This window comes from Chlorocebus sabaeus, chromosome 5 (genome assembly GCF_047675955.1).
Source record: "Chlorocebus sabaeus isolate Y175 chromosome 5, mChlSab1.0.hap1, whole genome shotgun sequence".
In the NCBI taxonomy this organism is placed as follows: Eukaryota; Metazoa; Chordata; class Mammalia; order Primates; family Cercopithecidae; genus Chlorocebus; species Chlorocebus sabaeus.
The window spans coordinates 1,531,605-1,556,149 of record NC_132908.1 but is presented as its reverse complement, the minus strand read 5'-3'; the positions used below and the strand labels follow the sequence as shown (position 1 = coordinate 1,556,149).

Genomic DNA, 24,545 nt, shown 5'->3' with positions numbered 1-24,545 from the left:
GTTGTGATGCGTTCCCAAAGTCACAGCTACTCAGAAGGCTGAGGCAGGAGAATTGCTTGAACCCGGGAGGTGGAGGTTGCTGTGAGCCAAGATCACGCCACTGTACTCCAGCCCGGGTGACAGAGTGAGACTCTGTCCAGAAGAAAACAAAACAGAACAAAAAACCAATTAATTTCAGCATATGATTGGAAATAAAAATTCCTTGTCAGAAAAAAAGTTGAGCAGGGGAAGATAAAAGCCAACTATCCGTGCTAGTGTGTACCGTGGACGTGAAGCTCGGATTTCCACACTGTGTGCTGAGTGTGTCACGGACGGTCAGTCCGTAAATGCTTTCCAGTCTTTATCAGTTGAAGACCAATTCCTGGAGCAGTATGGGCCTCAAAATCCAAACTGATCCCCTCAGCTCGCTGGAAGGCCAGAAGCAGCCAAACTAAACATTTATATTAGCAGCGGGTGGCCTGGCGGCCCGGCTGTGACTGCACACATCGCAGCAGTTTCTCCTTCCGGCCAATGCCAGCAGGGAGCTCTGCCTTCAGGTGGCCATGGGGCCAGGCAGTGCCGCACCCAGGCAGAGGAGGCACCAGGCCAGGCACCGGGACTGTGGTTGCAGCCCTGGTTGCAGTGTGGCCAGGCAGCCTTGGGTTCTGGGTTCTGGGGGTTGTGGGCCAGTTTTGACCCCTCAGATGCAGATGTTAGATGTTTTCTGTCCAACTCAAGGACTTACGACTTGTTCCTCTCTTAACAGATTTAGGACACGGGGTTGTTTGGACCCAGAGAAGCATCATGCAGGCATTTTGTAGCCCACCAAGCATTTCACTAAAGATAGGCTAAAGTTTTCTTGTTTTTGTTTTTGTTTTTTGAGACAGAGTCTCGCTGTGTTGCCCAGGCTAGAGTGTAGTGACGTGATCTCGGCTCACTGCAAGCTCCACCTCCCGGGTTCAAGCGATTTTCCTGCCTCAGCCTCCCGGATGGCTGGGACTACAGGCAGTCACCACCATGCCTGGTTAATTTTTTTTCATATTTTCAGTAGAGACAGGGTTTCACTATGTTCAGACCAGGCTGATCTCGAACTCCTGACCTCATGATCCACCCGCCTCGGTCTCCCAAAGTGCTGGATTACAGGTGTGAGCCATCACGCCCAGCCTGGCTGAAGATTTTTAAGCAAATAGACTCCTTCGCTTTTATTCTACCAGTTGTTGATCAGAGAGTCTGTAAGGACTTGGGCTTCTGAGACTTGGTTGAACAGAAGTGTGGATAAGGGTGTGTATGCCTACGGGGTCTCTGAAAAGGTCGTTTTGATCCTTAGTGTGAGCCCCCAAAAAATCACAGAAAAGTGGATCAAATGTTTTTCAGCCATGTCGCAGTATAGATGGATAGAACACAAGTTATAGACAGATTTCAGAGACTTGCATTTATTTAACTTAGGAAAGGAACCGAGCAAAACAGGCACAAACACAATTCTGTCTGAAACCATCACTAGCCGGCTAAAGATTCTGACTCACTCAAGGAATATTGTGAATATTTTAAGAAAATTTTCCTTGTTGGTCTGCTTTACAAAGTGTAAGACATGACTGGGGTGCCCCTCTCAGCAGATGCAGAATAAATTAATCCCAAAGCAAAGCAGAGCGCAGGGCAGCCTCACACCACCTAACCTGTGTCTCAGCTTCCAGCCTCCACCCTAAAGCGCATGTGGCCATGGAGCCGCATTGCGCTAACCAGGAAAGCTGGAGGCAAATGAGGTTGGCCCACAGCACGTATAGACATATGACCGACATAACAGTAAACACACGCGCGTCTCGCACGCATGGCACAGAGGTCACCCAGACTCATCCCGTGCCTCTGCACAAGCAGGGGAAGTGACTTGGTGGTGGAGTCCCTTGGCTTCCAGGCTTTCCATGATAGCAGGTCCGTGTCGATGGAGTCCTGAGAAGGGCAACTCAGCATGGTGACTCCACGTAGTCATTGTCCAGCCCACGGCGAAAGCGCGCCGTCAGGGAGCGGCTGATGACAATCACTCGGGGCGCCATGCAGTCCTCCCTCTTGTGGAGAATGTTCCAGATGAGCATGGCTGCCGCCAGTGTGGCCAGAAGGCAGGCACCAATGTTCAGGTAGCAGGACCAGGACAGGTTGGTGTATGGGCCAATTCTGTAGAAAGTCACCAGCCCTATAACCAGGACAAAACCTGCAGATGAGAGAGAAGGGTTGAGAGGCCTTATCTGAGAGGAAGGCAGGTTCCACTTCTTCCCCAGCCCTCTGTCCTAGAGTGGGTTCCAGCCTGCTTTGCCCTTCCCCAGTCCTCTGTCCTAAAGCAGGTTCTTGCTTTACGGGGCAGCCGCCCCAGTGTTGAGCCACCTTGTTTTTTGTTTTTTGTTTTTTGTTTTTTTGAGATGGAGTCTCGCTCTGTCACCCAGGCTGGAGTGCAGTGGCGCGATCTCGGCTCACTGCAACCTCTGCCTCCTGGGTTCACACCATGCTCTTGCCTCAGCCTCCCGAGTAGCTGGGACTACAGGTGCCCGCCACCATGCCCAGCTACTTTTTTTGTATTTTTAGTAGAGACGGGGTTTCACCATGTTAGCCAGGATGGTCTCGATATCCTGACCTCGTGATCCGCCTGTCTCGGCCTCCCAAAGTGCTGGGATTACAGGCGTGAGCCACCGCGCCCAGCCTGAGCCACCTTGTATTAGCCCTTTTGTGGCTTCTAGGACTTTAGGCTCTAGCGGCTGTGGAGGGGTGGTGTGTGTCTGCTTAATTCTGTCCCGGCATGCTGCTCCTGTGACCTTTCCTTCAGGTCGGCACTGATGCTTGCAACACCAACTTGGGGGCCTTTCCTAACCCCCCAAACTCAGCACTAATTTTATGTTAAATCCATCTCTGACTTTTGTAAATGCTTAATTCGTTTAAAGTGGAAGTAAAAAGATATTTTCTAAGTCTTATCTGGAAACAGGTCAGTTTGGTGCTCATCGCGCCCAGAGCTGTGCTCCTGACAGTTTCTCGCTCTTGGCCTTTGCTTTGGGAACTGCAGATGGCCTGGAATCTGCGGCTCAGGCAGGGCAGAGATGGGGCCAGTGCCTTGTCTAGGGCTCCTTGGCTATATCTGGTGTCTTCCCTCAAAGTCAGTGCTTCTCGTTCTAGACCCTCCCTCCTGCCTGGCGGATTTTCCTTCCATGCTTTCCCCTCTTTCCAGAGCCTGAAACCAGAGAAGGAGAGGTGGGCCATGAACAACCCTCGGTTGGCTCAGCTTGTTCACGTCTAGTTAGTTGCTGATACCACAGTCACTTATATTTTTATCTTTAAGGAGCTCCACAGACTTTTTTAGTTCTTACAACAGGAAAATCAGGGTTTCATGCCTGGAATCTGCCAACTAGGATAACAGGATACTGTGGCTTCACCGATGGAGCTGGGTGTCCTAATCCAGCTGGAAACATAGGCTCTGGGATGGAGAGCCATCCATGTGCCCCTGCCCCTCCTCATCGCCTACAGCCACGGGGACGTGGCCACAGATTGTCCTGGAGGCCATGGGGCCTCCAGCCAGCCTTTAGCCCCAGTCCCACTTCTGCCCACCCAGCACCCCTCCGTCTGTCCCAGTGACCTGAGTGGGTCTGTTTCTTGTAGCCAAAGTGCCAGAGACTCTCTCTAACTCACACTGGTCCAGATTAAACTCCCCAGCCCCTCTTGCCCACGGGGGACTTGTCCATGTTTCTCCCCAGGCTCTGGCCATGCCGAGCCCCACTGCTGTCCCTCCACCTGGCCTGCATGTTGACACCTGTGCGTCTGTTCACGCCAGTCTCTCCACTCCCAACCGCCTCCCCTGCATTCCTCAGGAAACCAAATCATGTCCTGCCCTGTGTGGCCCCAGCATCGAGAGAGGACGGGAGAGAAACAGACACAGGGACAGAGACACAGAGAGACAGAGATGGAGACACAGAGAGACAGAGAGCAAGAGAGATACAGAGAGACAGACACAGAGACAGATGGAGACAGAGAGAGACAGAGACAGAGGCGTAGGGAAGGAGAGACAGCGAGAGATGGGTAACCAGCCTTGTTTTTCCTAAAAACACAAGCATTATCTTCTCATCATCACTGTACCCTCCAGAAAGTATGAATTAAGCATTTATCTATCTCCATTTTGTCCTGAACAATGACAGTGACTGGTTTCTGTGTTCATTCTTTATACTACTTCATGGAGCTTTTTATACATAGGTAGCTCCTGGATACTTCTGTTTTATTAAAAATAACATTCTAGACAAGGCACAGTGGCTCACGCCTGTAATCTCAGCACTTTGGGAGGCTGAGACGGGTGGATCACAAGGTCAGGAGTTCAAGACCGGCCTGGCCAAGATGGTGAAACCCCATCTCTACTAAAAATACAAAAAAAAAAAAAATTAGCGAGGCATGGTGGCACCTGCCTGTAGTCCCGGCTACTCAGGAGACTGAGGCAGAGAATTGCTTGAACCCAGGAGGCAGACATTACAGTGAGCTGAGATCTGGCCACTGCACTCCAGCCCGGGAGGTGACAGAGCAAGACTCCCTTTCAAAAAAAAAAAAGAAAAGCATTCTATTTGTAATGAAAACTAACAAAGGAAACTTCTGGCATTTCTACCAGTGTGGAATATGCCCTCTGCTCACGATCGTGTGGTATCAGTGCTTGTGTTACCGGGGTGAAGGAATGAGCCTGTGTTGTGTGTGATGAAAAGGAGAGCACTTTGTCCTCCCATGTTCACAGTGTCTGGCACTTTCTGCCAGTGGGGGATGGGTTGTGCTTGCGTCGGGGCTCAGGGGAGGTGGCCCTGGAGGCAGGGCACGCACAGTGGAGAGCTCAGGACACCTGGGACAGAGGCGAGCGGGAAGGGTGGGGCGCTCTTGGCAGGGGCAGTGGGAGCCTTGGGGAGAGTCCCGGCCCAGCAGGGGGCGATGCTGGAGGGCGGAAAGAGGTTATGCCTGCAGCTGCTGGCCTTCATCAGGCTCCAGCCCACCGTGGCCAGAGCCTGTTTCTCCCCCTTACCAGGCTTCCTTTCTACTTGCGGGTGTTACAGAAACATGTTTAAAATCTATGTGGCCTCCAGTTCCACACATCATTCATCCAATGGAACAGTGGAAAGGGATTGGGCCCCCCATAGCTTCCAGGGTCAACCTCCCTCACCGTCTGTGGTTGTCGTGGGGGTCAGTTTCCATATAGAGGGGACCTGGAGGTACCATCATTGAAGAAGTGTGAGGGATGAGAACTCAATCCGGAGGGCTGACCCTAAGGCTTTTGGAATGGATAAGATGCACTCACTTCCTGGACTGAGCAAAATGAGAAAGGGAGAAGCACCGACTGGTGCGGCTGCGAGCAGAGGGGCTGCCCTCGCCCAGGACTGCACTGGCGCTGGCTGCTCTGGAAGCCGCTGCTGCCGTGGGACCCACAGCCCTACTCCCGGGAGGGCGAGCAGACAAAGCTCAGCATGGTGAGGCCCTGGGTCAGCCGCCCTCAGAGCACACACCCCAGGGACAGACGTGCTCTGGACGGCCCAGCATTAGACAGTGGTCCAGTGGGGAGGAGGGGTGTGCAGGGGGATGGCGTGGGCCACACACCACCAGGGGGAGGCCCGGGGACATCACCAGGGACACACCCGGGAGGCTTCTGAGTGCACAGCTCGGCTTCACAGCGGCTTTCTAGGACAACCTCGGGAAGAAAGCTCTAAGGAAACATGGGGCAACCAGCCTGGGGAGGAGGCCCCGCAGAGTTGATCTTGCCGGGTCTGCTGGACCATGCGCGTGTGGTGTGGCCTCCTTTGTACAGGTAGCTCCCAACAAAGCACAGTAGAAGATTGAAGTGCCGCAGATCTTAGGCTCTTCCATGAACAAGCATGTCCCAACGTTGGGTTCGACAGTGAGGGATGTGCTGGGTGTTTCAAAGTGTCTGCGGCTGTGCTGGGTGACCTTGCTGGGGACATTGATGCGGGCGGCCCTCCCTCTACCGCTGCATCCTGATCTTTATCAAACTCGCATCCTATCTCCCCAGCACTCAGCACCCTTGTGGTTCCCATTGCCTTAGTATCTCCCCTGATACCTGCGGCTGCCCCTCTGCCACCTGTGGTCACACTGGCCCTTTCCACCCCTCTGAGTCACCAGGTCCACCTACTCTGGGCTTCTCCTTGCGCCACTGTCCCCGGCTTGACTGGCCCCAGGGAGGAGGGGCCCCTCCTGCTTCTGATCCTTCGGGCCTCAGCTTAGAGTTGCACCTGCCCCCCCGCCAGCTGTTGTCATCGTGTCTTTACTCATAGGTAGCTCTGGCCGCTGTCCCCCGCCATAGGGCAGGCTCCCTGGGGCCAGAACTTGCCCCATCATTGACCACAGCTTCCCAGGAGTCACTCCACAATTACTTGTTGAGTGAATCATTTGAGGAAATCAAAGTAGACATGAAACAGAATAGAATGCAGTGTGGACTTGCGGGAAAGGCAAGGAGGGACAGCAGCCTTGTCATTTTAGTGACCAACACCCCTCAGAGGGACAGGACCCTTTGGTCAGATCACGTGGATGCCGCTACACTGGTGCCTTCGAATGCTCATGGAGGGGCACTATGATTCCCAAGGACCCGCTGGCATTGTCTACGTGGCCCTGTACTTAACAGGCCTGTTCAGCCGCCACTGGCATGCTGGGGACCACACTAGGGTTAGCATCAGCCACAGAGACGGCCAGGGCGCTCTTGACTTGTCCTTGGGGGACTGGCATTCCTTTTAGAGAGATGGGGAAGTCATTAATCTCGTTGACCCCAGAGGGTGGCATCTGGCAGGGCCTTGCCCTACCTGGAGAGTCAAGCTTGTGGGGAAGGCTCTCCAGACTCTCAGTTAAAAGCAGAAAGACCAAACCGTGGAGGAAACCACAGAGCGGGCGGCGGGACCGAGTGCGGCCTCCTGCCCCTGAGGTGGCCCGCCGGGGGCTCCAGCTGTGGCGCCGTCCCAGCCCTGAGGTGTCCGGTCCCTCAAGGCCCACCTGCAAAGCCCCTCTGCCTGCCTGGCACTGGCCAGCGTCCCAGGCTGCTTCCTGAACTGTTGTTTTATTGTTATTTACTTTAAGTGCTTTTTGTAACAATGGAGTTTTACTTATTTTCTTAAGATCAGTGTCATCGCTTTTAAAAATGCGTTGTTTAGAGCATTAGAGTGGGTAGAGCATTCTAATCCATGTATGCCCTCTCTGCCCATGACTGGCTGTGTTGCTCACCATAAACACACACTCAGGCCTCAGAACATCTGTCTGCTTCCAAGAACACTGTTTCTAAATATATAAGACCAAGGGGCTGGGGGCAGTGGCTCAAGCCTGTAATCCTAGCACTTTGGGAGGCCAAGGTGGACAGATTGCTTGAGCCCAGGAGTTTGAGACCAGCCTGGGCAGCATAGTGAGACCCTGCCTCTACAAAAAAATACAAATAATTAGCCAGGCATGGTGGTGCATACCTATAGCCTCAGCTATTCAGGAGGCTGAGCCCAGGAGGTCGAGTCCACAGTGAGCTGTGATCGCACCACTGTACTCAGCCTGGGAGACAAAAAAGGGAAGAAGAAAAAGAAGAAAAGACCCAGAATATAGATAAACTGATTAAAGAAGTATGAGTTCACATGTCCACACACGACCTGGACATGGCCCCCACATCCTAAAAGTGTGAGTGGAAAAGTAAAGTGGCAGATCAGGTGTAAACAACAAGCCTAACAGGCAGGGACCATCACAAAGCAGGAGGGAGCAGGCAGGCCCCACCCCAGAGTCATGAGTCTAGAAAGCTGTTTCTTGAAACTCTAGCAACAAGTGGCCGGCGCCGTGCCTGACACCTATAATCCTACCACTTAGGGAGGCCGAGGCGGTGGATCACCTGAGGTCAGGAGTTCCAGACCAGCCTGGCCAACATGGTGAAACCCCATCTCTACTAAAGGTACAAAAATTAGCCAGGCATGGTGGCGGGCGCCTGTAATCCCAGCTACTCAAGAGGCTGAGGCAGGAGAATCGCTTGAATCCGGGAGGTGGAGCTTACAGTGAGCCGAGACTGTGCCACCGCACTCCAGCCTGGGCAACAAGAGCGAAACTCCGTCTAAAAATAAAAATAAAAATAAAAAAAAGAAAGAAAAGCACCCAAGGTACGTCTGGAGCCGTGTTCTGGGAGTCCAGTTCTGGGAGCGGCGTTCTGGGAATCGCACTTTGCTCGCTGGTGGGAGCCACGTTCTGGGAGTCCAGTTCTGGGAGCCGCGTTCTGGGAGCTGTGTTCTACGAGTCGAGTTCTGGGAGCCACGTTCTGGGAGCTGTGCTTTGCTTGCTGGTGGCACAGCTCCAGGGCTGGAGCTTACTTGGCATTTTTATCACCACAGAAGCAGAAGGGAAAATTCTAGGTCTGTACCTTGTGTCAAAAAAAGGCTAAAATTTTGCATTTACTTGACTTCTATGTGAAGACCAGTGTCGGCTTTTGTTTGTCTTTGGTTCCGTTTAGAGCACATCTAGATAGAGAGGGGTTTGTAAGGTTAGAACAGTGTTCTCAGACACCAATGAGACCCGGAGGCACCACCAGGCCCCAGACCTCACAAACCTGAGCAGCCCTAGGCATGCTGTGAAAAGGGGACATTGCCCTCGTCCTAGCACCAGAGCAGGCAGGGGCACCACTGCTGGAGACCGCCGGTGGCTCCTGCGGAGGACGGTGGTCCAGATCCTACCCTGACGGAGAAAGGTTTATGTCACGAACAGGTGCTTGGCATGAGGGAACCTTCCGTGTGTTCCACATGTCAGCAGTAAAAAGCTAACAAGTACACGGAAATGCAGAGGCGCCTGTAGCCACACACCTCCTCACTGCGCTGCTCTAACCTTGGCCTCCAGACGCTGGTAAGAAGGTGACTGAGTCAGCTGCATAATCACACTGTGCTGTGGATGCTGTTCCGAAGTCAAGTTAGCCTTTTACTGCTGTCCTTTCCACTTCCCCACGTTGGGGGGATAGGAAGGGGTGGAAGGAGACAGGGCTGGGGCTGGCCCTAAACCTTTGAGTTTTCCTTTCTCACACCGTCTTTATACTAAGATTCCCTCTCTCCTCACTGTCCTGTTTCCTGAAGAATTTTCCCCCCAAAACTTTTCAATGATGTTCATCAGTTTGTCTAGAAACAAACGTAAGGGAAGAGTTTTAGCAAACACGAAATTCTGCCCGTGGAATCAATTCCATTTCATGAAGTTGTGTTGCCAAAGCAAACAGCCTCTTCCTGTGAGCCGCCCGGATGGTGTGAATTACAGCTCCGTGGCCCAGCCAGCCTTTCCCCTCTCCCTTCCTTCCTGCGGCTTCTTAGAGCTTCAGCTTCTGTCACAGGCCTTCCTTTTGGAATGGCTGTCACACAGGCACCCAGGTGGCAGAGTGGAAAGGCCCCGGGGCTGACCCCTGATGCTCCTCGGACAGCTGCAGAGCTAGCAAACTGGGTGCGCTTGGCTGTAAAGAGAATCTGTGGAGCAGACGGCTGCCTGGCCATCTCAAGGCCTTGGTGGGGGCTGGTGTTTCCCACCTGTGAGCAACAAGATGATGGTGACCCAAACGATCCTCTCTAGAGGGAGAGGCCCTGGGAGGGAAGAACGAGAGGCTCCAAAGCTCTCAACAGCCGCAGTTGGAAGAGAAAGAAGAGATGAAGGAGACACAAACTGATGCCTGGGGAGTGGGCACCAAAGACAGGCAAGTGAGCTATCCAGACCAGGCTGATTGCAGTGGCCCACGCCTTCATCCTAGCACTTTGAGAAACAGGAGGATCACTTGAGCCCAGGCGTGTGAGACCAGCCTGGGCAACATGGCAAGACCCCATGTATGCTTTAAGAAATAAATAGATCCCAGCACTTTGGGAGGCCGAGACGGGTGGTTCACGAGGTCAGGAGATTGAGACCATCCTGGCTAACACGGTGAAACCCCGTCTCTACTAAAAAATACAAAAAAACTAGCCGGGCATGGTGGTGGGCGCCTGTAGTCCCAGCTACTCGGGAGGCTGAGGCAGGAGAATGATGTAAACCCGGGAGGCGGAGCTTGCAGTGAGCTGAGATCCGGCCACTGCACTCCAGCCTGGGCGACAGAGCGAGACTCCGTCTCAAAAAAAAAAAAAAAAAAAAAAAAAAAAGAAATAAATAGATGATTTGCCAGGTGCAGTGACTCATGCCTGTAATCCCAGCACGGTGGGAGGCCGAGGTGGGTGGATCACCTGAGGTCAGGAGTTCGAGAACAGCCTGGCCAACATGGTGAAACCCCATCTCTACCAAAAATACAAAATTAGCTGGTCATGGTGGCTCATGCCTGTAGTCCCAGCTAATTGGGAGGCTGAGGCAGGAGAACCACTTGAACCTGGAAGGCGGAACTTATATTGAACCCAGATTGCACCACTGAACTCCAGGCTGGGCATCGGAGTGAGACCCTGTCTCAAATAAATAAATAATCCTGACCAAACAAAGAACCAGGTTATCGTAAATAACAAGAAAGTGTATATTTCCACGAGAAGATTCCCAAGTCTAGGAAAACAGCAGACTTTCTCACCAGCGAGCAGGATTCCAGGTCAGTGAGTGACTATCAACCCTGCTGATCATTTAAGGACTGATAAAGTCAATGTCTCCAGGAAAACCTCAATGCCATTGTGAAGGCAGTTCAGAATAAAACACCAACAGCTGACTTCTACACGGCAGCTTCTCAGCATGTCACGGGGCATCGGGACGGACCAGTGCCGTCCAGGGTGCCCTTTCTAGTGTCCTTCTGGTGCCCCGATGTCATGTTCGGGGAATTTGGGGTTATATGCCACCATTTTCCAAAAAGGATTGGAAGTCATTTATACAAATTACAAGGTAATGCGGAGTCGGGGGGAAGAGGGATTGTTTCGAGGAAGCAGCAGGCGAGAAGCCTTCGGCGTCACACCCATCTCTCTGGCAACAAAACACGGAGAAACCCAGCTAAGCCCAGCATACTTACAGCAGAGAAGCCACAGGTTCCCACACGGATGCAGGGAGTGTCATGTGAGCACCAACTAGGGGACGGTGGGGACTTCACTGGCTTGACCCCAATGTGTGGCCACGACCTCCTCATGCTGGCCCTGGTAAGGCAGCAGCTGCTCTGGGGCTCCAGCGATGGCTGAGGAGTTACCCTTTGAAGATACAGCTCAACCCAAGTACAGAGCTCTGCAGGGCCGCTAGATCGAACCACCGAAAAGTGTTCTCTTCAGGCTCAGGACAGGACAGGACAGGACAGCAGACCCTGAGGCCCAGGCCCCGTGTGAAAGCCAGAGCTGCGGGCGGGAGGGCCCTGCTCCATGAATGGATCCTGGCGGCGTTCTTGCCAAGAGGGCAGTTTGCCCCCCGGAGGGGGACAGGCCTAGGTGGGGATCACAGGTGTTGCACCAGGGAGCATGTGGGCTGCGCTTCGGGCCTGAAGCTTCTCAGCGTGCATGTTACCCAGCAGGGCTTCAGAGAGACGCTGGAGTAACAGCTGCGAGCATTGCTGACGACGGCACATCTGTGGGCTGGAGTGGTCACTCTCCACTGCACAGATCACACCAGGGGAAGGGGGGCTCATCCAGGGACTCACGGCTGACCAGGGGCAGAGCCAGGAGCAGAATCCAGACCACCTGCTCTGGGATCCCGCAGAACCAGCCAGCGCTCCAGCCGGGAAACACCTGAGGGCTCGGGGCATCCTCAGGTACCTGACTGTGCCAGGGAGCCTCCCAGCCTAGGCTGCCTGCAGAAGTCGCCCTCAGCCTTGTGCTGCTCAGGCATCAGGTGCCAGGGTCACGCCGTGGCCGCAGCCATCAGAGGCCGTAATGACCTTTTACCTTCCATTGGCCACTTGCCCTGACCCCCTTCAATACTCTTTACCCTCTCTGCCCGTGCCTATCTGCACAAATCAACAAGACCACAGACCGTGAAAGAACAGAGGTGCAGTGCAGGGAAGGGGGAGAATCAAGGGGTCTGTGGAGTGAGCAGAACACAAGCTCTGAATAGAATGCTAAGAGTGGTGGCCACCAAGCCAGGACAGTGGGTTCCCTCAGCTGCTCTCTCTGGGTGTCAGAGCAGGAAAGAGGGAGCCTTGAGGGGCGAGGAGGGTGGTCCCTTTGCAGACCCAGGCGTCAGGCTGAGCATGGCACTGGGCCCAGAAACATTTATGGAGTGAGAGCAAAAGCACAGGCCCTGTCACCTCTCTCTCGAGCTGACGAGCAGCCCTCCTTTCAGTGTGTTGCACTCTGGCTTTTGAGGGTGTTCCAGCCTCCCCATTATTCCATGTACTTTTCCTCCTTTCATGAGCATCTTCTCTCCTCACTGCCCGCCCCACCTCTGCCAAGCCCTGAGATCGAGGTTCACTTGCATAACAGGTAATAGCAGGCGTTTCCTTGTCCTGTGACAGGACATCCTGGCGCCCTTCAGTCTCTCCCTGACTGTTTAAAACAGACGCGAGCACAGGAAAAAAACCCGACTCTAAAATTAGCAGCATGATAGAAGAAAGGCACATAGCTACTCTCTGTCCTGTTTGTCAATGAAACAAGTCTAAACAGGGCCAAAATGCATTTCCTTTTTGGGCAAAACAGACCCGTTAGGGGTGATGGTTGGACACTGAGGGGGAGAGGCAGCCTGTGGGGACAAGAGAAGCCGCCAGAACACCAAGGGCCCTCTCGGTGCTGCTGGCCCTCGCCCTGGTGCCCGCTGTTCTGGCGGTTGTTGAACAGAGCCTGGTCCAACCTTGTCAGAAGTTGTGCTGGAGCACAGTCCCTCCCCGCCACCACCCCTCCTGACCAGGACAGGCCTGCGAAAGCCTCCAGCCCGTCCCCCCGGGAGTGCTGCAGGGCAGCTCAGTGTGGCCCGTCAGGCTGCTTGCCCCCATGTGTGAGTTTTTAAAATAAATTTGGAAACACTATCTTGTCCTGAAATAAGATTTTGTAGGAAGTAAGCTGTCATTTTCGACATGGCAAATCCACAGTAGTCCTAATAATTCTAAACAAGACTTTCAAGAAATGCAGTGATCTGGGCCGGGCACAGTGGCTCACGCCTGTAATCCCAGCACTTTGAGAGGCCGAGGCGGGCGGATCACGAGGTCAGGAGATCGAGACCATCCTGGCTAACAGGGTGAAACCCCGTCTCTACCAAAAAATACAAAAAATTAGCCAGGCGAGGTGGCAGGTGCCTGTAGTCCCAGCTACTCAGGAGGCTGAGGCAGGAGAATGGCGTGAACCCGGGAGGGGAGCTTACAGTGAGCCGAGATCACGCCACTGCACTCCAGCCTGGGCGACAGAGACTCCATCTCAAAAAAAGAGAAAAAAGAAAAAGAAGTGCAGTGATCTGGCTGGGCGCAGTGGCACACGTCTGTAATTCCAGCACTTTGGGAGGCTGAGGCAGGTGGATCACCTGAGGTCAGGAGTTCGAGACCAGCCAGACCAACATGGTGAAACCCAGTCTCTACTAAAAACACAAAAATTAGCAGGGCATGGTGGCGCATGCCTGTAATCCCAGCTACACGGGAGGCTGAGGCAGGAGAATCGCTTGAACCCAGGAGGCAGAGGTTTCAGTGAGCAGAGATTGCGCCACTGCACTCCAGCCTGGGCGACAAAGCAAGACTCCATCTCAAAAAAAAAAAAAAAGAAAAGAAATGTAGTGATCCATTGGGTTATCCTACTCGAAGGAGTTATTTTCAGAATCAAAAACTATTGCTTTTGCTTTCTGTATGCCACTAAAATATCTTTATTCTGACCCAGCATTTCCAATTACATTTTCAAAATCTTCCATTTCCTTCTTTAAGCCACGGGGTTGCCAGTCTCTGCACGCGGTAGAGATTGGCCATTTCAGTGAGACAGGAAAACCACTTCTCTGTTTTATGGCCCTTGGGTCGGCAGAGGGCCCCGCGGGAGCTTTCCTAGCCTGGGCACCTCGTTGAGAGTCTCGTGTTTTCCCTGCAGTCATGCAGGAGGGGGGGAGGCAGAGTCAGTCCTCCATCCCACGTCCCTGTCTTGTTCGTTCTTACAATCAGCTGGGTGGGGGCAGAAATTACCCTTTTCGAAATTGGGCACGCAGAGGCTCATATTAGCTCAGTAATCTGCCCAACCCCCCGTCGATGGTAATGGAAACAAGACGCAGCTTCAGTTCCGGGCTCCACACCCTGTGCTCTTCCACTGAAGCCTGGAGGCACCCTCCCTTCCCGCCCTGTCCACCAGGGGAAGTGACTTGTCCAGGGCCACACCATGCTATCACACCATGCTATTAATAGCGCCCAGAGAGCCCAGCCTGACTCGCTCGGGGCACTTTCCAGCGCAGGAATACCTGCCCCCACAGTCTGTCAGCCTCGTTCTGGAAATTGCATTTCTTAAGAAAGATAAGGGCCCAGGATCATTATTCCTAGAATGATTCACTCTGGACTTCCTGCCACTTCCTCTGTGGGAGCTGCAGGGCAACCTGCAGAATGCTGCACTGGCCCCAAGGAGGAGGAGGAGGGTATGTATGGGCAGCTCCATGCTGGGCACGCTCAGCCACAGGCTGACATGCTTTCTTTGTGTCCCTGTCTCTGCGGTCACCAGGCTGACCTGTCCCAGTGAGCGCAGGAGACCTGAGCCTGCCCCAGGTGCCTGCAGTCCTCACACCTCTCAGTCAGCCACAGAAGACCAGCAGAGCCCCTCGGGTCGCTAGGGGTCATGGCTGGACACTGCTGTGGCTCCACCACTTGTCTAGAACGCCGCAGGACCGTTCCATAGGTCATTTACGACGATCTCATCACTGTCACCCTCTATGACGCCAGGTCTTCTCAAGCTCTGTCCCAGGGCATTGGGTCTAGAGCGTTGAGAGGAGGCTCTGAGCAGCGATGGCCCCCTCGCCTGCAAGGCCAGGCCTCCTCCCCCACTCGCATGGTGGCTTGGGGAAACCAGGGTCCTCATGGTGGTCCTGCCTTCTGCATCTGTGTCCGAGCCAGGCACATGGCGTGTGCTCGTGCAGGCCCCTCACCGTCGGCTCAGGCTGTGTGGAACGTGCTAGCGTGTTCTCCTCACTCTGTCTTGTCCCACTCACGGAAAGGGCCTGCATTGACCCCAGGCGGGTCCTAGGAAGCTGCGTTTGTAACAGAGCACAGGCCTTGGCCTCCCTAGGCCTGACCTGCTCTAGGCCTCTTAGCTGGGAAGGGGCACAGGGCGGGGCCAGGCATGGGCCCTGCTGCCTCTGCCCAGGGGCTGCTCCCCGCCAGCTGCCTCAGCATTGAGGAAGGGGCAGGATCCAGGCCACCCCATGTGGGCTGCACAAGGGCCACTCAGCAGTCAGACCCCACAGACTCAGGAAAGCAAAGCGCCTCGGCCTTTAAAGTGGAAAAGGGCATGACAGACACGCCAGGCTGCGCCAGGTGGTGGCAGCCTCCCTGCTCCTTGGCCTGCGTGTGCTTCTGTCATTCATCATTCTTGCCCACAGCAGCCTGTGGAGAGGGAGGATGCCCCATGGGGCTTCTCAGTGGTCTGTGGCCACACATTGAGAGGTACGGCCTGCAGCTTCCCCCAGGCCACCCAAGGCCCCAGAACCCTCCTGTGTCACCAGAAGGCCACAGGGGGCAAGGACGTGGTGGCCCCGCCCACCTGGGTACTTACTTGCCAGTTGGAACGCGGCGGCCATGGCCTCCTCCCAGCACGGGGCGTCGGGTGACAGCAGGGGTAGGCCCACCAGCCCCAGGATGAAGGTGAGCTGGCCTGCGGTGAGCGCGGCCGTGGCCACCAGGTTGCAGGCACGCATCATGTCAAACTGCACTGTAGGCCAAGAACAGAGAGATAGTGGTGAGCGCAGGTGGGCTCCAGAGGCCACGCCAGCCATCACACCACTTTCATGGTCTGTTTGCCTTGGAAAGGACAGTCGGCACGGGCCGTGCCTCCTCTGGGCAGAGCCTTCTAGAAGCATCACGCCCTCCCCCTCACCTGCCTGCAAGCCCTGGGTCCCATGTCTTCCTGATCGGAAGGGTGCATCCCAGCCGCCGGGCCTGGCTGCAGTGGTCGTATTCCTGCAGGGACGGACGCTACGCTGCTGTTTCTGTCTTCCTGAGACTGCTGTTCCTCTCTGCTTGACTTGACCCTTGAAGGCGCTAGCATAGGGGTGGAGGTGGGAAGGGGAAGCCCCACCAGCGACACCGGCTTCCCTGTCTGCCTCACAGGCCCCTCACTAAACTCACAGCATCCAAGACAAGGGTGCTGCCTGACCGAAGCCTCCGTGGGGGGCCGGCTCCTCAGGACTGCTGTCCTGCGTGGTCAGCTTCCCGACCCAAGCGGCCCATGGTTGTGTTTTCTCCTCCCAGCAGCTGGGGACTTGGGCCCGAGGAGAAGCAGCTCATCTGGGCCCCTCATAACCAGCAAGGAGCTGAGCAGGGACGTGGGTCTGAACCAGTGCCCCCCACCTGACCCTCTCACCCCCTGGGGCCCGGGCACCCCCACCCCATACACCTCCTGCCACAAATCCTTCACTCAGCGGCTAAAGTCAGGACCTGCTTCCCCACTCACAGTAGGTCTGCGCCTAGCCTTCTCTGTCCCCCACCTATACCCTGGTTGCAGGAGCCAGACAGGCAGGGCATATGGACGCGTGGTCAGGGGAAGACGGAGCCTTCTGTGGGTGAATCTTAGAGGGAGGTGCATTTGTTGCCCTCGGGGACCAGGGCTTGTCACATTTCTGTAGCAGAGAAATGTTCTCCCACAAATAAAACCTTACACAGAGGCCCAAATGAGGTGATGGTGAAGCAGTGTGTTCCCAGGCCCCCACGTGCTGCAGAGCAAACAGTGTGTGTGCTGATGGACACTCAGCCCAGAGTCAGGGGCTGCACGTGAAACAACAGCCCCACGGAGTCCCCAGCCTGTCATCGCCGTGCCTTGTTTTTGATTGAACAATATTTGGGAAATTCAATTCCCAAAGCTAAGTCGTTGCAAACTGTTGCACCTTTTTAAACGGCTTGCCTTGAAATTTCAGGGCACTCTTCAGGTAACTGATGCAGGAGTCTAAGAGGGAAGCAGCCTCGCCAATCAGGAGCGGGTCCCCGTGCCCGCATCCATCACAGACACCAGAATCCCTCAGGAGCGGGTCCCCGTGCCCGCATCCATCACAGACACCAGAATCCCTCAGGAGCGGGTCCCCGTGCCCGCATCCATCACAGGCACCCGAATCGCTCAGGAGCGGGTCCCTGTGCCCGCATCCATCACAGGCACCCGAATCGCTCAGGAGCGGGTCCCTGTGCCCACATCCATCACAGACACCAGAATCGAGGGAGCAGCAGAATCTCCCAAGAGTCCTGAAGGTGCCGGCCTCTAGGGTGACTGCTGTGTGTCCTGGGCGGAGGCTGAGAGGGGGATGGGGAGATCCTCAAGCTGCTTCCTCAGAGCGTGCCTGTGGGAAGCCAGCCCGGCAGGGGAGGCTGTCAAGGTTCACGCATGCACGGGGCAGGCACGCTGGCATCAAGGCTCGGGGTGGGGGAAGGGGTGCGGGCTGCTTTACTTCGCGAGTGTTTACGTGGTTAGAAGTATCCGTTGGAACCACTGTAGGGGGTATTAGCAGTTCCACGTGGTTCAACCTCAACATTTATTGAAATGCAATCTGGATTCACAGAATAACCTCAAAGCTCCAGAGCCGAGGCATCTACTTCCCACCTGGCCCTTGGGCCGGGCGCTGCCCAGCACTCACATCCCACCCTGGCTCCCGGCTGAGCTGGTGTCTGGGATGGTCTGTCTAGGCTTTCGGCATCGCGGTGTCCCTGGAGGCGCACTGATCCTCGCCACGGAGGGCCCCCATCCTACCCACTGTATTTCAGGCTGCTTCCCTCCGCAGCATCCCCTCCTGTCACTTGGGGCGGAGGGAGCTCTCCTTCCTGGGTGCCAGGCTTTTCCAGCGTGCCCGCTACAGCCTGGGCGGCACCCCCAGCCCTGAGGCCTCCAGGGTGTGAGGGCACTGCACAGGAAGTGGAGGCATGAAGGACCCTGGGGCACGGGGGCCCCCAGGCTGCTAAGGAGTCTGAGCAGCTGGTACGTGGCACCATGAGCCTTCCGCCAGCAAGGGGGAGAGCCAAACGCACTGCCAGCCCGCGGACAGGCGGGCACCACTGACAGGGCAGTGGGAAGCGGCAGCGGCTTCTCCTCACTCATTTTTCTCGCAGCAAAACAGACGCCCCAGTGAGCGTCACTGCCACGTAACTGAGAGCTCACGTTCTTTCATCTTCAAAGTAACTGCAGAGTTAGAAACCATAGCACTCCCGCAAGGTTCTCTCAAAAGAAGAAACAGACGTGGGGGCTGAGAGCCAGCCTGGTGGCCAAGGGTCCCCCGTAGGGAGGGTGGGAAAGCCTGGCAGCAGGTGAGGATGTGGCTCAGCGTGGGCACAGGCAGCCGTGGGGCCAGAGTGCTTGGAGGAAGGGGCAGAGCCCAGAGCAATGGCGGAGGACGGCAGAGATGTGCTTGACCTCAACCTGGCACTGTGTGGCTTGCTGAGGCCTGAAGCGTGTGGTGGCATTGGCACTGTGTGGCTTGCTGGGGCCCAAGGCATGGGGCGACGTTGGCACCGTGTGGCTTGCTGGGGCCTGAGGCGTGGAGTGGCGTTGGCACCATGTGGCTTGCTGGGGCCTGAGGCGTGGGGAGGCGTGGGGTGGCGTGGGTGGCATGGTACCGTGTGGCTTGCTGGGGCCTGAGGCATGGGGTGGCGTGGGGTGGCGTGGTACCTTGTGGCTTGCTGAGGCCTGAGGCGTGGGGAGGCGTGGGGTGGCGTGGTACCGTGTGGCTTGCTGGGGCCCAAGGCGTGGGGTGACATTGGCACCATGTGGCTTGCTGAGGCCTGAGGCGTGGGGTGGCGTGGTACCGTGTGGCTTGCTGGGGCCCAAGGCGTGGGGCGACGTTGGCACCGTGTGGCTTGGTGAGGCCTGAAGTGTGGGGCAGTGTTGGTACTGTGCGACTTGGTGAGGCCCAAGGTGAGGGGCGGCGTGGCACTGTGCAGCTTGGTGAGGCCTGAGGTGTGGGGTGCCTTTGCCCTGGGTTTCTTACCTGCCCCAGGGCCTCTGCAGGTGGGGCCAGCAGGAGCCAGGGCTCAGGCAGACACTGCCCCGGCCGACTGGCAGGACTTTCCTGACTGCGCCCGCGGGCTCCACAGCCAGCCCCGACCAGTGACCATGTGCAGCCTGCAGGGACCAGAGTGAGGCCTGCATTTTGAGGGCGTCCTGTCGACGCATTAGGGATGTGTGTGAGCTCTGGAGGCCCCTTCCAGCGGGATCTGTGACACAGTGCTGTGCCATCTTTGATCTTAACTGTCTTGGCAATGATTTCCGTCCAGAAGCCTCTGCTTCTCTAAACATTGCGAAATGAGGGAGGCATTAAAACATCAAGCAGGTTATATTTGAGAGAGGAGCAGCTCAGATTCCTGGCCCAGGGCTCTGAGCTCTGCCGTGGAGGGGAGGAAAGACCGGAATGAAGGGGGAGGAGGGGTACAGGGCTGCCCCAGGAGGAGCATAGCCCAGAATGGCATGACCGAGGTGGGCCTGAGCACCAGGCACAGCTGCACGCATAGTCGTGGTGAGGCTGAGTGACCGAGGCTCCTGGGAGCTGGGCATGTGCAGACGCACCCCTGACCTGTCCTCCCGCCCTCAGCCCCTGGCCTCCCAGCCTTCCTTCCTGGCAGCTCCAGGCACACAGCCCTGTGCCACACACCATGGCAGGGGCTCTGTGCAGCAGCCACGCCCCACAAGCCACTGTGCAGCCTCCGAGTCCCCAGGGTGCGTGGCTCACCACAGCAGTACCCACAGACCCACCACCCTGCGAGGAAGGAGGCACTCCTGACCGAGCCTTCCTGTCTGAGCCATGCTCCCGCCTGCCCCAAGAAAGCTGTTTAGAGCTGCCGTTCACAGCTCGGGGTTGTTACGGGTTCCTGTGGTGCTGCCTGTGTGTGTGGCCCCACGTGGTAGCCTCTGACTTAAAGATGTTGGTGAGAACGTGGTTCATCTGGGTCCTGGCCAAGCAGGGTTGAAGCCCGGGAGCTCTGTCCTCCACCTGTACTCAGGCAGGGTCTTATGTGCCCGTTTGATGTGTGGCAGGGCGTGCATGGTGACGGAGACACGTGGAGCCACCGGAGAGAGGGGTGGGGCTCCCCTTTAGCGCCAGGCTCCAGCTCACCTGCCTCAAGATTCAATCATACCGTCATCTGTTCCCAAGCCACTTTGTTGCAGATGCCTGACGGAACGCTCGAAACACAGAGCGAAGAAGTAAATGTCCAAAATGAGACGAAGTGAGGAGCAGAAATTGAGACCCGCACTGGATATGGCCTGTGAGGTGGACCTCAGGCCTCCCTGGTCCCCCAAGCTCCTCACAGGGAAAGACAGCCCCTGATCCGCAATGAAAGTCCCACTCACCACAGGCCACAGAACACCCCAGGCAGGGGCACAGGAGGGCCTGAACCTGGATGAAGTCGAGACCAGGCCCCTCTGCCCTGGGCCCAGCCCTGTTTGCCCTGACCAGAGTTCAGGATGTCCGGGGCGCATCTCCCATCCCTCAGGCAGGCCCCTGCTGATGTTTGCAAGTGACAAGCGCTGGATGATTTTGACTCTGTGTGTTCCATGGGGCAGGGCCTCGGGGCACAGAGCCATCCGGAGACATCCACGTGGACCTCAGAGACATCCAGAAACCCTGAGGATGGCCTGGCCTGCGTGAGGAGACACGGGGTGTGACATTGCCTTCCCTGGCGTGTGTGAGGAGACACGCGGTGTGACGTTGCCTTCCCTGGCGTGTGTGAGGAGACACGCGGTGTGACGTTGCCTTCCCTGGCGTGTGTGAGGAGACACGCGGTGTGACGTTGCCTTCCCTGGCGTGTGTGAGGCGACACGCGGTGTGACGTTGCCTTTCCTGGCGTGTGTGAGGCGACACGCGGTGTGACGTTGCCTTCCCTGGCCTGTGTGAGGCGACACGCGGTGTGACGTTGCCTTCCCTGGCCTGCCCCACCCCGACCCTAGACTGGTTCTCGGGATGGAATTGTGAGCAAACCAGCACCCAGCCTCACAGCACAGAGGGTCGCAGCCCATCATGCGTGCTAGGTGATTTTACAAGGAACACTGGCCGAGGCATGAAGGAAGATGCTAGGAGCTGGCCGGACTCAGTGGGGTGGCCAGGCTAGAGCTTCTGCCCCTCGCCAGGGTTACCTCCAGGCCCACCTACGTTATGGGCAGGATTTTGCAGGAAGGCTGGCTTGATGTGCGGTGGTAGCGGCCCCTTACCAGGTTGGGGACATGGGTGCACGTGAGTGGGGGCAGCAAATGTTGCTGGGCTGTGTGGACAGAGGGGCCACCGAGTGGGAGAACAGCACGTGGGCTTGGAGAGGTGGGCACCAGTGCAGATGGACGTTGGTGAAGGAGAAGGCGAGAGAGGCAGGAGGAAGACACCAGCATGGCCAAGGGAGACGCTGGGTGCGTCCCTGTCTTGGGGCCTTGGGGGATGTGGTGGCTGCACTCCAGCCTGGGTGACAGAGCAAGACTCCGTCTCAAAATAAATTTAAAAATGAAAGAAAAGTTACCCATCGAGCCTGTTCCTTTTCCTGAACTGAGTCTCGTTCACAAGGAGCTTCCGTGACGCTTCCCTCATGTGGACAAACCTTCGCTGCTCAGGTTCACTGAGGCTCAGCCACCTGCAGATGCCGTACAAGTTGCAGGAGGATGTTGTAAATATTGTCCAAGGGGCTGACCAGGGCTCAGGGAGGAGCAGCAGATGCAGGCAGGTGAGCAGGAGGCTGTCCAGGGGGCTCTGTGAGGGGCTCGTGTGTCCTGCTGGCCTGAGGTGACCAGGCCTAAGCAAGTGGACAGCCGGGGACCTGGGACAGATGCAAACAACGCCCCAGAGGCTACACGCGGCCCTGTGACTGGAGGAATGCAAGAGGTAGCAACAGGGAGGGGCGCCAAGGCTCCCAACTGCCCTGAGACTGGGCTGCCTGGGCCACATGTGGGTGTTGGTGGCAGCAGTTAGGAGGCCTGGAGGTGCGGAGCTGCAGCCAAGGGCCGGCAGGGAACTCCCTCCGCCGGTGGGGGGTGCTCTGTGGGCTGGATGCCAGTGATGGTCCCAAAGCACACGAACACCCGGCCCCACCTCCAGGGCCTGCGAAACCGCTGCCCCCGCGAGAGGCTCGGCACAGTCACGGGGCTGCAGCTCCTTCAGCAGAGCAGGCAGAGTCTGGAAGAAGGGTGCCTGGCCTGAGTCACGCAGAGACCCAAGTCTCGGGCTTTCCATAAGACACTGGGTTCTGAGAGCCGGTAGAAGCTTTGAAGTTATTCATAGGCTTTGATCTTTTTAAAAGACGGCTGTTGGTCCCTGCTGGTGAAAGACGTGAGAGGAGGTGCCCAGTCCAGGCTGTGCGGCGCAGCTGAGGGCCTTCGAGTGGACAGAAGGGCGTTGAATTCCCTCGTGGGACCTCATCCTAGCCACATGGCTTCTGCAAAGCCTCGGTTTCTTTGCCTGCGAAATGGGGATGATGTTCCCCGCTGAGGGTTCTGAGTGCGGCAGGTTGGGGATGGAGCTGTGTGGTTGAGGCACATGTGGTATGTGTTACCCCAGGACTCCGGGACTCCCTCCAGAGCCTAGAGCAGAGGCACTGCCTCGGAGACCAGCATTGTCTTCAGAGCAGAAGGTGCGTCCAACCCTGAGCCTGTGATGCTCTGCAGCAGTGACTGGGGTGTCTGTGAGTCAAAACCTTGCCGGCAGTTTTAGAGAGTTGGCCTTTGGGAGACTTGCGTCCCCAGGCCATGACTGCTGAGATGACCGTGGCTGTAAGCGCCTTCCTATGTATGCAGCCCCACACCTGCCACTCAAACCCCACAGCGTGGTGGCATCATTCTGAGCCCCTTCCTCTCCTCTGCAACCACTCAGCATCCCTGTCCCCTTCCGAGTGTCCCGGCCTCCGTGTCCGTCTCCTTTCCAGTGTCCCATCTGAAACCCATCCCTGGGGATCTCCTTCTGCCGCTCTCTGCCTCAAAGACCCCAACAACTGTGAGAACAAAGCCAGAACTCACCCGTGCACTTTTAAACTTCTGTTTATTTTACTCATTTCTTGTTCATTTTACTCATGAGTAAAGAAACAGTATTTTTTTTTTTTTTTTAATTTTTAGAGACAGAGTCTCTTACTATGTTGGCTAGGTTGGTCTTGAACTCTTGGCCTCAAGCAATCCTCTTGCCTCGGCCTCCCAAAGTGCTAGGATTACAGACGTGAGCCACCGCGCCCAGCCATAATAATTGTTTTCAACCAAGGAAAAAATACCTTTCCTTGATTTGATTTGAAAAAATGCCTTCCTCTCTTAACTATGCGTAACTGCAGAAAGGCCACCCAAATGCCTGAGATGAATTCCTGTGTAAAAGAGCTGGAGGCAGATTCTGCACTGAGCAGGAGGGGTGTGTGGGGCCACCTCTGGCCAGGGAGAGGGGGCTGTGGGGCCTGGTTCCCTGGGAGACCCAGTGCCCGCTCCTGCCTGTCCAGAGGCCACGCTTGGGGCAGAGCAGGGGCCAGGCCTCCCCACCCACTCACCAGGTCCGCGCCTGGCGTCTCCTGTGTGCCCTCGAGCCTCGGCCACGCTGAAGGCATCAGGAAAACAAGTGGACTTACGTTTGACGGTGCCTCGGGACTCCTGGAAGCCGGCCGCCTCGGAGCCCCAGCCCAGCGCCTCACAGTCACGTGCGTCCACCTGGCTGGCCCTGGCCCCAGGGCTCAGCCCTCCCCGGGCCCTGTCCACCAGCCAGCAGGACCTCCACAGCCCCACGCTGCGCCTGCGCCCATCCTCCAGCGTCTGGCACACCCAGTTGGAGGTGAAGGCCGCCACGTTGTTGAGGATGAGTGAGACCAGGGCCACCAGCACGGCCACAGCCACAAGTCTCTGCACAGTCATCGCTGTCGCCAGTGCCGCCACTTATCCGGAGAAAGCCAAGTCCCAGTCCGCAGCCTCACGTCCAGGGTCCAGGGAGAGCCAACGCTGCTAGGGGTGGCTAGAGGACATCACCGCTCATCCTCGGGGTGGCGCGGGCATAGGCCCATGGGCCGGTCCAGGTGAGCCGCCTCTCGGCCCGGCCTTATCCTCCTTCCTGCACCTGGAGCAGGGCCAGGCCTGTGCTGAAGCCGCTCGCCTCGGGGCCCATCCCAAGGAGGAGAGGGTGGGCAGCAGCAAGAACCCAGGGCCGGGAGTGCGCCGTCTTCCTGGGAAGCGGAGGCCGGCCTGCGCCGTGCGTGCCTCTTCTCGCCTGCAGCAGTGGAAAACAGAGTCACTCGGGAGGCCGGCAGCAGTGGGAGTCGAGCCCAGGCCACGCTTCTTAGCACCAGCCCGCCGTGAGCACCAGGCTCCAGGCAGGGTGACCAGCGTGGAGCAGGTTCACAGCTCCTCTCTACCGCCTGGGCCCCTGTGCAGATGCCTCTAGGGCAGTTGGCTGGTCCTGGAAAGCGAGTGGCTGCCGCAGGGACGCCCGTGTGCACGGAGCTCGCCTTCCCTGGCTCTCAGCAGAGAGGAAATGGTTGTTTTTGAGGCTGTTTTTGGTGAGCTGGAGGGCGTAGCCAACCGCAACAAATAGCGGCCCTGCCGCGGCAGCCAGACACCAACAGGATGTGC

General features: G+C 56.6%; 2 protein-coding genes across 5 annotated transcripts in view; one reads left to right on the top strand and one right to left on the bottom strand.

Moving 5' to 3' along the window:
* Nucleotides 1-24,545, top strand: part of IFT140 (intraflagellar transport 140) — a 105,252-nt gene that overhangs the window by 53,225 nt on the left and 27,482 nt on the right. The gene's annotated exons all lie outside the window — the stretch shown is intronic.
* Nucleotides 1,386-24,545, bottom strand: TMEM204 (transmembrane protein 204). The gene is made up of 3 exons (XM_007981396.3): nucleotides 23,555-24,545; nucleotides 15,561-15,716; nucleotides 1,386-2,182 (listed from the first exon to the last, which is right to left on the bottom strand). Exons 1-3 carry the CDS (start codon nucleotides 23,832-23,834, stop codon nucleotides 1,938-1,940), a joined length of 681 nt encoding a protein of 226 aa, XP_007979587.1. The 5' UTR covers nucleotides 23,835-24,545; the 3' UTR covers nucleotides 1,386-1,937.

Excerpts from the sequence above, each read along its gene's own strand:
- TMEM204 (XM_007981396.3), bottom strand. The coding sequence starts at position 23,834 with ATGACTGTGCAGAGACTTGTGGCTGTGGCCGTGCTGGTGGCCCTGGTC. Across the intron at positions 15,717-23,554 it reads GTCCCGAGGCACCGTCAAAC|TGCAGTTTGACATGATGCGT; the intron begins GTAAGTCCACTT and ends CTTGGCCTACAG. Across the intron at positions 2,183-15,560 it reads CGCCGCGTTCCAACTGGCAA|GTTTTGTCCTGGTTATAGGG; the intron begins GTAAGTACCCAG and ends TCTCATCTGCAG.